Source organism: Colobus angolensis, unplaced genomic scaffold (assembly GCF_000951035.1).
Source record: "Colobus angolensis palliatus isolate OR3802 unplaced genomic scaffold, Cang.pa_1.0 Scaffold352, whole genome shotgun sequence".
In the NCBI taxonomy this organism is placed as follows: Eukaryota; Metazoa; Chordata; class Mammalia; order Primates; family Cercopithecidae; genus Colobus; species Colobus angolensis.
Genome location: NW_012116844.1, coordinates 1,871,012 through 1,882,763, shown reverse-complemented (window position 1 = coordinate 1,882,763; position 11,752 = coordinate 1,871,012). Strand labels below are relative to the sequence as shown.

At 33.4% G+C, this 11,752-nt stretch overlaps 1 protein-coding gene across 1 annotated transcript in view; it reads left to right on the top strand.

Annotated features, from left to right (window-relative positions):
* LOC105519577 (ankyrin repeat domain-containing protein 30B-like) overlaps positions 1-11,746 on the top strand; it is a 31,966-nt gene extending 20,220 nt beyond the window's left edge. The window contains exons 6-8 of the mRNA XM_011952951.1: positions 7,343-7,556; positions 8,866-9,049; positions 10,123-11,746. Coding sequence (XP_011808341.1) covers positions 7,343-7,556; positions 8,866-9,049; positions 10,123-11,151 — 1,427 coding nt within the window. The 3' untranslated portion in view covers positions 11,152-11,746. The remainder of the gene's footprint in view (positions 1-7,342; positions 7,557-8,865; positions 9,050-10,122) is intronic.
* The last annotated feature ends 6 nt before the right edge of the window (positions 11,747-11,752 follow it).

The window sequence follows — 11,752 nt, the reverse complement described above, 5'->3', positions numbered from 1 at the left end:
AGTTGGAGACTGCAGCTGTTCCTATTCCGTCAGTGTACTTTTGTTCAGCTTCATCCTTCTTTCTGGAGCTGAGTACAGAATTCAGGGCGCTGGGCATTACACAGACCTGTCGATAACCCGAGGCAACAAAGAGTTCTTACCAGTAAGACAAAGACAAAGCATATTCTTACCCGCTTCTGCCACAGTATATTCTAACCTGCAGTCACCATTTGTTAGCTGGGAGGTTGCACTGCACACCCCATTACAAAATTTGCTGACTCAAGTGTGGATAGGAAAATGATGTAGGCTTCTTGGGACCTCCACTTTCTCATTTCTGCAGCAAATCAAGGGCTTTCTCATATGCCCAGTATGCTGCCGTAAGAACTAGCATTTGGGAAAACCACCATACTAAGTTTACAAATAACCAAAAGAATCATACAGAGGCTGACTCCCCTGGCAGCACTCAGAAACAAGTTGCATTCCTCAGTATATGTTAAAGTCACACCCTCCAGGGTGACAACATGTCTCAAGCAAGTGAAAGTAAACTTAAATAGAAGAAGTGACTCTCTTTTCAGATTAGAAAGATGAGCCAAAATTTCGGAAAGCTGAAGAAACACAGGGTATCAACACACAACTTTGCTTCTCAACCCTTTGGCAACCACTAATCTTTTTACTCTATCCATAATTTTGTTTTCTGGATAATGTCATTTTTGGAAATATGCATTTAAGTCTTTTCATAGCTTGATAGTTCATCTCTTTTTAGTCCTTAGTAATATTCCATTGTATGACTATAGCACAGTTTATACACTCATCTTTCTATGGTTATCATTGTTGCTTCACAAATTGGTTGAATTTTTACATGCATGTTCATAAGGCAGTTCTCTTGTTTGTAATAGTATCATCTGGTTTTGATTTAGAGTAATGCTAGCATTATACACTGAGTTGAAATGTACTCTGTATTAGGCTATTTGTGCATTGCTATAGATAAATACATGAGATTGGGTAATTTATGAGGAAATAGGTTTCATTGGCTCACAGTTCTGCAGGTTGTACAGGAAGCATAACATGGGGCTCTGCTTCTGGGGAGGCCTGTGGAAGCTTACAATTATGGTGGAACGTGAAGAAGAACTTGCATATCATATGGCTGGAGCAGGAGCAAGAGAGAGAGGTGGGAGGTGCCATGCACATTTAAATGATCAATTTTCATGAGAATCACTATTATGAGTACAGCACCAAAGGCATGGTACTAAATTGTGAGAAATCTTCCCTCACGATGCATTCACTTCTCACAAAGCTTTACTTCCAACACTGGGGATTACATTTCAATGGGAGGTTTTGGTGGGGACACACATCCAAACTGTATCATAATTTTTAATTTTAGGGGTAGAGCTTGTTTAAAATCATATCTCTTTTTTCTTTCTAAAATATTTGGTAGAACTCACCAGTGTAGGAATCTTGGCCTGGACGTTTTTTTTCACTCCAGGAAGATTTTTAACTATGACTTAATCTTTTATATATTTAGGGCAATGCAGGCTATCTATTTTTTCTTCAGATATTGTATTTTTTTGACTACTGACTAGATTTCATTTTCCTGTTGTTGACATAATTTATATTTTGGCAAAAGAGAGTTTGATCTTTTCCATAAATATTTCCCCGAACCTTTGCCAGAATCACTATACTGTCATTCCTAGTTAAAAAGATTTTCTTATATTATACTTTAAGTTCTAGGTTACCTGTGCAGAATGTGCAGGTTTGTTACATATGTATACACATTCCATGGTAGTTTGCTGTACCCATCAACCATTATCTACATTAGGTATTTCTCCTAATGCTACCCTTCCCCTAGCCCCTCACCCCCCAACAGGCCCTGGTGTGTGATGTTCCCCTCTCTGTGTCCATATGTTCTCGTTGTTCAGCTCCCACTTATGAGTGAGAACATGTGGTGTTTGGTTTTCTGTTCTTGTGTTAGTTTGCTGAGAATGATGGTTTCCAGCTTCATACATGTCCCTGCAAAGGACATGAATTCATATCCTGTTTTATGGCTGCATAGTGTTTTGTGGTGTATATGTGCCACATTTTCTTTATCCAGTCTATCATTGATGGACATTTGGGTTGGTTCCAAGTCTTTGCTATTGTGAATAGTGCCCCAATAAACAGACGTGTACATTTGTCTTTATAGTAGAATGATTTATAATCCTTTGGGTATATAACCAGTAATGGGATTGCTGGGTCAAATGGTATTTCTAGTCCTAGATCCTTGAGGAATCGCCACACTGTCTTCCACAATGGTTGAACTAATTTTCACTCCCACCAACAGTGTAAAAGTCTTCCTATTTCTCCATATCCTCTCCAGCATCTGTTGTTTCCTGACTTTTTAATGATCACCATACTAACTGGCGTGAGATGGCGTCTCATTGTGGTTTTGATTTGCATTTTTATGACGACCAGTGATGATGAGCATTTTTTCATATGTCTCTTGGCTGCATGAATGTCTTCTTTTGAGAAGTATCTGTTCATATCCTTTGCACAGTTTTTGATGGGGTTGTTTCTTTTTTTCTCATAAATTTGTTTAAGTCTTGTAGATTCTGGATATTAGCCCTGTGTCAAATGGGTAGATTGTAAAAATTTTCTCCCATTCTGTAGGTTGCTTGTTCATTTTGATGCTAGTTTCTTTTGCTGTGCCAAAGCTCTTTAGTTTAATTTAGTCCCATTTGTCAATGTTGGCTTTTGTTGCCATTGCTTTTAGGGTTTTAGTAATGAAGTCTTTGCCCATGCCTATGTCCTGAATGGTATTTACTAAGTTGTCTTCTAGGCTTTTTATGGTTTTAGGTCTTGTGTTTTAGTCTTTAATGCATCTTGAGTTAATTTTTGTATAAGGTGTAAGGAAGGGGTCGAGTTTCAGTTTTCTGCATATGACCAACCAGCTTTCCCAACATCATTTATTAAATAGAGAATTCTTTCCCCATTGCTTTTTTTCAGTTTTGTCAAAGATCAGATGGTAATTCTCACGTTTCGATGAATTTGTCAATCTTTTCTAAGTTGTCATGTTTATTCACATAAATTTTATATTATTACCTTGTATTTTTAAGTATCTGTAGAATCTGAAATAATGTCACATTAACTCATTTTCAAAGTTGGTCATTTGTAGCTTTTTCTTTTCAAGAGCTAGTTTGGCTAGGTAGACTTTTGCTTTTATTGATCCTCTCAAAATGTTTGGTATTGTTCAAGTTTTCTATCATTTTTGTGTTTTATTAGTTCCATCTCTGATGTTTTAGTTCTCTTTGCCTATTATCTTAAAAATCTGTAGTTGGGAGCTTATCAGCAACATAAATTGAATTCTCACAATTTTGGAAGCTGCACAGTTCAAGATCAAGGTATTATCAGATTTGATGCCTGAAGAGGTACCACTTCATGATTCATCGATACATTCTTTTCCCCTGTGTCCTCACATGGCAGAAAGGCTAAAGAGGCTTGCTGGGGTTATTTCTATCAGAGCTTAAATCCATTTATGAAGGGTTGGCCCTCGTGACCTAATTACATCCAAAAACTCCTATCTCTATGATTTGATTTTAGCATATGAAAATTGCAAGGAGAAAAACATTCAAACCAATACAGATATTTATCATTTCCTGTCCTCTGCTTCCACTGAGTTTACTTTCTTCTTCTTCTTCTTTTAGTTTCTTAAGGTAAAAGTCAAAATTATTTATTTGAGAGTCTTCTAATATAGACATTCAGTGCTGAAAATTTTTATTTAAGCGCTGTTGTAGATGCATTCTACAATATCTAATGTGTTGTGTTTTCATTTGAACTTAGTTCAAAATACTTTCTAATTTTCCTTTTTATTATTTTTTGAACCAACCCAAGGTTATTTGGATGTATGTTACTTAATTTGCAATGGTTGAGTTGTTCCAGGTACATTTTTATTATTGATTTTTAATTTGATTGCTTTTGGGTCAGGTAACATGTTTTGTATGACTTAAAACCTTCTTGATCCTTTTATTAAGATATGATCTAGAATATAGTCTTTGAGTACTTCAGAAGAATGCTGTTTTCTATCATATTCTTACTGATTTTCCGCCACCTTATTCTACCACTTGAGTAAAGGTTTTAGAAATTTTAGACTATACTTGGGCATTTGTCCATTTCTTTTGCAGTTCTATTTTTGTATCATGTATTTTGAAGCATTTATGTTATTATGTACATAAATATTTAGGACTGTTACGTTTTCTTGATTAAGTGATCCCTTTGTTACTATAAAATGAGTTTGTTTATTGCTGGTAATAGTTTTGCTATGAAATGTACTTTGGTATTAATACAACCACTCTTTCTCAACCTTCTTTTGTCAAGTGGTAGTGTGGTATATCTTATTTCATCTTTAACCAATTTTTGTCTTTATATTTAAAGTTTATTTATTATAGGCATTATACAGATAGATCTTACTTTTATATCCATTCTAACAATCTGCCTTTGAACAGTGGTTTTTAGACCAGTTTAATTTATTATGTAATTATTGATATGATAAAAGTTGTCTGTCATCATGCTGTTTGATTTCTATTAGTCCCAGATCTTCTTTGCTTTGCTTTTGTTCTTTATCTGCTTCCTTCAGACTAGTTTAGTAATTTTTATGATTTAGTTTTATATGTGTATATATATAGGTATAATATTTTTTAGTTATTGGTCTAGTTTTATATTTCTTTATGATTTAGTCATATCTTTTTGTGGTATAAGTTTATTTGGTTATTAGGTATAACTCTTTGCTTTGCTGTCTTAGTGGTTTTTTAGGATTTATAGTGTATGGATTTACCTCATCACAACCCACCTTCAAGTAATATTATATCATATCATAGATGGTATAAGAAATTACAATTGTGTATTTTCATTTCTTCACTTCCAGCCAGATTCCAGCCTGAATCTGTGGGACTGTAGCTTTCATTAAGTTTAGAATACGTTTAGTCAATTTTTGCTCAAATGTTTTATTCTGTCTCTCCTCCTACCTGTTTGGGGACTTATATATTACCTGCTGGGAGTTTGCTCATAGTTCTCTAGTGTCTGAAATTTGTGAATCTTTTCTTTCGTGATGGCAAATCAATCTATGCTCATATCTACTCAGTGTACCTTTCATCTCTGGCACTGTAACTTTTATCTATGCAAGTGCAATTTAGTTTTTGAAAGTATCTTCTATTGCTCTACTTATCTTATTGATTTTTATTGTAGAATAGAGTTGAGATACTTATAAACAACTTGATCCTTTTCATTTTTGCTTTTTATGGTATGAGCTAACTCCCCACACCTGAGGCAAGGTCTTTCTGACTATTCATTTTCCTGTGAAGTCTGAGTCTTTGAGGTAAATCTATAAAAATAGATACCCTTCTTGCCACTATGTGAGCACCAGGTGTGATTTTCTCTAAATTTACAAGTCCCCCGCTCCGACCCAGCTTGGTCTTAGGTAGTTTTCTGGCTCAAATACAATCTTTATTATTTTGCTAAATACTGGGAGGGGGTTTCCAGGGGTTTCTTGCTGTTGCTTCTATATCTCTCTCTCCTCCATAGTGCTTTGTTCTGTAATGTCTCTCTGCTTTGGTTTTACCAGAACTCTAAGCTTCATCACTGTAACCAAGAGAGTCTGGTAGGTTCCACTTCAGTTTTTTCTTCCTGTGTCATGTCTTGGAATCTCTGTCAAGGCAGGAAGCTGAAACATTCATAAGGTTTGTTTCCCATTTTTTTTCTGTTTTTCAGGGATTATCATCTTCTTTGCCTAATGGTCAGTGTCTAAAAAAAATGTTTAATGTATTTCATGTGTTTTATTTTTAGTTATTTGAGCTAAGAAGGAAAATCAGTACCCGTTGTTCTCTCTTGGCAGACTACTCTAGAGCTTCAGCACATGCCACACACTGGATAAAATGCTTTTCTTCCCCTTTGCTCAGCTGCTTCCTTTTCAATCTTCTTTCCACAGTGTAGCCATACATTCCTCAGGGGAATTTTCCATGGGCCTAGTATATATCTTATTCTTAGCAATCTGTTTTCTTAAAGGGTCTATCTGAATTTATAATTGCCACTTTTCTGGGGCTTTGCTTTTCAGTATATTTTAAGCTAAACAAGAGCAGAGGGCTTTTTTTTTTTCCTGTTTAATCTGCAGAGCTTAGTATAATGCCTTCCACATGGTAGGAAATCAATATATATTTGTTTGGTGTTGCGGGAAGTCAGGAACCCCAAACAGAGGGACCAGCTGAAGCCAAGGCAGAAGAATATAAATTGTGAAGATTTCATGGATATTTATTAGTTCCCCAAATTAATACTTTTATAATTTCTTATGCCTGTCTTTACTGCAGTCTCTGAACATAAATTGTGAAGATTTCATGGACACATCACTTCCTCAATCAATACCCTTGTGATTTCCTATGCCTGTCTTTACTTTGATCTCTTAATCCCATCATCTTCATAAGCTAAGGAGGATGTATGTCACCTCAGGACCCTGTGATGATTGCATTAACTTCACAAATTGTTTGTAAAGCATGTGTGTTTGAACAATATGAAATCTAGGCACCTTGAAAAAAGAACAGGATAACAGCAATGTTCAGAGAACAAGGAAGATAACCTTAAACTCCGACTGCCGGAGAGCCGGGCAGAAGAGAGCCATATTTCTCTTCTTTCAAAAGCAAATAGGAGAATTATCACTGAATTCTTTTTCTCGGCAAGGAACATCCCTGAGAAAGAGAATGCATCCCTGAGGGGAGGCCTCTAAAATGGGCACTTTGTGGGCGGCTGTCTTTTATGGTCATAGACAAAGGGATGAAATAAGTCCCGGTCTCCCATAGCGCTCCCGGGCTTATTAGGACAAGGGAATTCCCACCTAATAAATTTTGTCAGACCAATTGTCTCCTCTCAAATGCTGTCTCCTGATAAGATATTATCAATGACAATGTGTGCCTGAAAATTCATTAGCAATTTTAATTTCAGCCCGTCCTGTGGTCCTGTGATCTCACTCTGCCTCCATTTGCTTTGTGATATTTTATTACCTTGTGAAGCATGTGATCTTTGTGACCCACACCCTATTTGTACACTCCCCCTTCCCTTTTGAAAATCGCTAATAAGAACTTGCTGGTTTTATGACTCAGGGAGCATCACGGCACCTGCTGACATGTGATGCCTCCCCCAGACACCCAGCTTTAAAATTTCTCTCTTTGTACTCTTTCCCTTTATTTCTCAGACCAACTGACACTTAAGGAAATAGAAAAGAACCCATGTGAATTATCAGGGGTGAGTTTCCCCCAGTAGTTCAGTGTATAAGTGATTGTTAAAATATGCAGCCCTTTATATCCCAAAAGTACTAATATATTTTATTTCTATCTCCTCCTTGACACAGATTCAACTAGCCTATCAAAAAGCTTGGATGCAGTTCCTTCTTGTAAAAGAGCAAGGGAACTTAAAAAAGATCACTGTGAACAACTTACAGGAAAAATTGAACAAATGAAAAATAAGTTATGTGTACTAAAAAAGGAACTATCGGAAGCAAAAGAAATAAAATCACAGTTAGAGAATCAAAAAGTTAAATGGGAACAAGAGCTCTGCAGTGTGAGGTATGACATCCTAGTTTTAAATAAATATTTCAACTATTTATACTAAAATTATGTAGGATACTTTTTGTAATAGCTGACTTACCTTCTGAGGTTTAACTGAAGAAAAAAATCTCTGTCTTGTAGAGTGTCAAATTCTTTTAAATAATACAAGTTCTTAAATGTGAATACTTCTGCTGATAATTAAATGCATATTTATTTAAATCACAATTTTAATGGCTATATAGAAGGCCATTATTTGGAAATCCTTACTTACTTAACAAATTAATTTTTTGATTTTTAAATGTTTGTATTATAAGTGATGCAAGGCATAACTGCATGCAAATATTTTTCTACCTTTGTAATTATTGACTTGGAATAAATTCTTCAATATAAAAATATTTGGTTAAATTATAGGAAGTTTTTAAGAAGTTATTTGTTCGTTACTTCTAAATTGTTCTCAAGAAAATTTATATTCATTTACAGCTCAACAAACAGAATGTGAAATGGCCATTCTTTTCTCCCCCAAAATCAATTTCTTTTAATTATACACTTTTAATGTGCATGGAATATAGAGAAAATGCAGAATAATTTATTAGTTTATTCAACATCTCTTGCTCTCCTACATAAATAAAATTAATTCAGAGTTCTATCTTAAATGCATATTATTTTTATTCTTTAAGTATTATATTCTGTCTTGTGAGAAAGGAGATTTAAAATTTGTTGATAAAATATATAATAATCAACAAGATACATTTAAAGCATTACTCAAAAAAGAAACAAAAGATATATGGAATAACAGATATTAGACTATTTAATCTAATCTGAGATTTTAATATTAAAATTATTTTTAGGGATACTTGCCATATTTTATAAGTATGAATATTTATGTCTAATAAATCAGTAAACTTGTTAATTAAAAGTAACCAGTTAACTTTAATCAGTCACTTTAATCAGTTAACTCTAAATGATCTGTCCTCATTGAGGAGTAATTTTGACTGTGTAAGATTTTTAAAAAGTAATTTTCAGCTTATGAATTTGCTGGATAGCTTCCAGTATTCTTTTCCATAACAGTCATTGCTAGTTACAGAAACAGTCGTTACCAGTATTGGCAACTTTCTAACTAGAAGATGTTCTTTCCTCACTCTTTTTCAAGTATGTATGTCATTTGGAAGAGGTTCGAGTAATAAATACCTGAGAACTAGAAAGAAAAAAAAATTCAAGAATAGAGAAATTTTATTGGAATAATAAACCAATGTAGGAATAAATATATCTCAAAGTGAATTCCATTTTCTAACAAAATGAATTTTAAGATAAGTGTGTTTAATGGCAGATTGACTTTAAACCAAGAAGAAGAGAAGAGAAGAAATGCCAATATATTAAATGAAAAAATTAGGAAAGAATTAGGAAGAATCGAAGAGCAACATAGGAAAGAGTTAGAAGTGAAACAAGAACTTGAACAGGCTCTCAGAATACAAGATATGGAATTGAAGAGTGTGAGAAGTAATTTGAGTCAGGTAAATCAATCTCTAAATAAAAATTTTATATTTCTAATTTTATTTCCCTCTTATTTAGTATGAATTATTCAGGTCTAAATCAAACAAAAATGTTATCTTAAAATTATCACTTTTGTAGCTATGGTTATTTATTATAAATTATGACATCCATGTAGTATCTTATTTCCGTACAAAGAGCTTTTGAAAACAATGATTATCCCTACCACATACTTAGTGATAATTTATTGGTAAGTAGTTTTTTCCTAGCAACATAGTTAACATTTAATACTGACTCAAACATTATGAAGAGGAAGCAAAAGTTATTGTCATAGTGAATAAGCTTATGGTTTTCTATGTAGGGCTCTCTAGATTTTATCGTCTTTCTTTTGTCTTTGAAATTGAAGACTTCTTTTATATTTACATATTTACCCAGTAGAATTAACTGAAATTTGGTGGAGAGGTCCTGGATGTAGACTCATAAGACTGGGAGAAAATCCTACAACTTGTTTATATTTTTAATCTTTTCCTTTCAGAATTGTGATAACTAAAAGTGCTTGTTACAATGTCTCAATTTATCAAACATTCATAAAGATAATTCTTAAAATTAACTATATATTTTTTAAAAATAGAATATCTAGAGAATATTCTCAGGAAAAAGGAACTGAAAGAACTTTGGGAAATTTTATCTGTCTAAATATACGCAGCACTAAGGCTCTTATTATGGAATCTTGTATAAGTTAGACATCAGAGTGTAAACCAAATTTTTGTAGGCAGTCAAATTGATTAATCTTTTATTTTATGCTGTTGAGTTTGTTGTAATTCGGGGAAAGTTTTTTTTTTTTTTCAATTCTGAGGCTCTTAAAAATTCTCTAGTCATTTCTTTTGTACTTTCATGAATTCATTGTCTTCAAATGTTTGAACTTTGGGGAATTTATGCTCTATAGCATTTGAAGTTTTGATTCAATGGTTCTTCAACTGATACCTACTTATAAAAACCCTTTCATTGTATAAATGTACAAGTTATTCTTTAGTTTCAGAGGAACCATGATATGCCATTTTGACTGCTAGCTAAAAGTTTATTTTGTTTTATTTAGGTTTCTCACACTCAGGAAAATGAAAATGCTCTCTTACATGAAAATTGCATGTTGAAAAAGGAAATTGCCATGCTAAAACTGGAAATAGCCAAACTAAAACACCAACACCAGGAGAAGGAAAATAAATACTTTAAGGACATTAAGATTTTAAAAGAAAAGAATGCTGAACTTCATATGACTCTAAAACTGAAAGAGAAAACATTAACAAAAAGGGCATCTCAATATAGTGGGCAGCTTAAAGTTCTGATGGCTGAGAACACAATGCTCACTTCTAAATTGAAGGAAAAACAAGACAAAGAAATACTGGAGAGAGAAATTGAATCATACCATCCTAGACTGGCTTCTGCTGTACAAGACCGTGATCAAATTGTGACATCAAGAAAAAGCCAAGGACTTGCTTTCCACATTGCAGGAGATGCTTGTTTGCAAGGCAAAATCAATGTTGATGTGAATAATACAATATATAACAATGAGGTGCTCCAGCAACCACTTTCTGAAGCTCAAAGGAAATCCAAAAGCGTAAAAATTAATCTCAATTATACAAGAGATGCTCTGAGGGAAAATACATTGGTTTCAGAACATGCACAAAGAGAGCGAGATGAAACACAATATCAAATGAAGAAAGCTGAACACATGTATCAAAATGAACAAGATAATGTGAACATACACAATGAACAGCAGGAGTCTCTGGAGCAGAAATTATTTCAGCTGCAAAGCAAAAATATGTGGCTTCGACAGCAATTAGTTCATGCACATAAGAAAGCTGATAACAAAAGCAAGATAACAATTAATATTCAGCTTCTTAAGAGGAGAATGCAGCATCATGTCCTAAAAAAGAAAAATGAGGAGGTATTTAATTACAGTAATCATTTAAAAGACCATATATATAAATATGAAAAAGAGAAAGAAGAAAGAGAAGTAAGTATCAAAAAATATAAATACTTGTCAACCTTCCTGAAATACTTGTCAACCTTCCTGAAAGAAAATTTAAAGCATATTTGGCATTGGTTAAATGCTGAATCTAGCTGAAAAAAAAAATATATATATATATAAATAGATGATAGATATACTTACTATTTCAGCTCAGAAACATGCCTCATCTCCACCAAATGAAAGTTAAAGCTGAGAGAGACATTACACTTTGAGTAAAGACATTGTGTCACTGATGAAATTTTAAGTTTCAGATTTTTAATAGATGAACATTAATGACATTGGCTTTTACTGTTGAAATAAAGGTTTTAATGTCTCTTTGTGGCCACATTTTATGACCACATTGAAGCAGATAAATGGGAATGCCCATATCAGCAATTAGTATTTTGAAATTAAGATTCAGTTCAGCAGTCTACTTTGACAATTAATTATAAATTTTCCAGAGGAACTGAAGTGTATTTGAAGTATATTTTGAAGTGTACATTTCTGCATCTTGTATTAATACTTTTTTCAGTAGCTTTCTGTATATTTTAGTTGATATAATTTTATTTTCATTTATGTCAATTTGACTTAAATCTGAACATATTTGAATCTCAAATTATGTATTGTTATAACCTCTCAATTTTTTAAAGACATCTGCATTTTATTAAATAATACCTTAGGACAAATGTAGTGAATTTTACAATATCAAATTTGATTT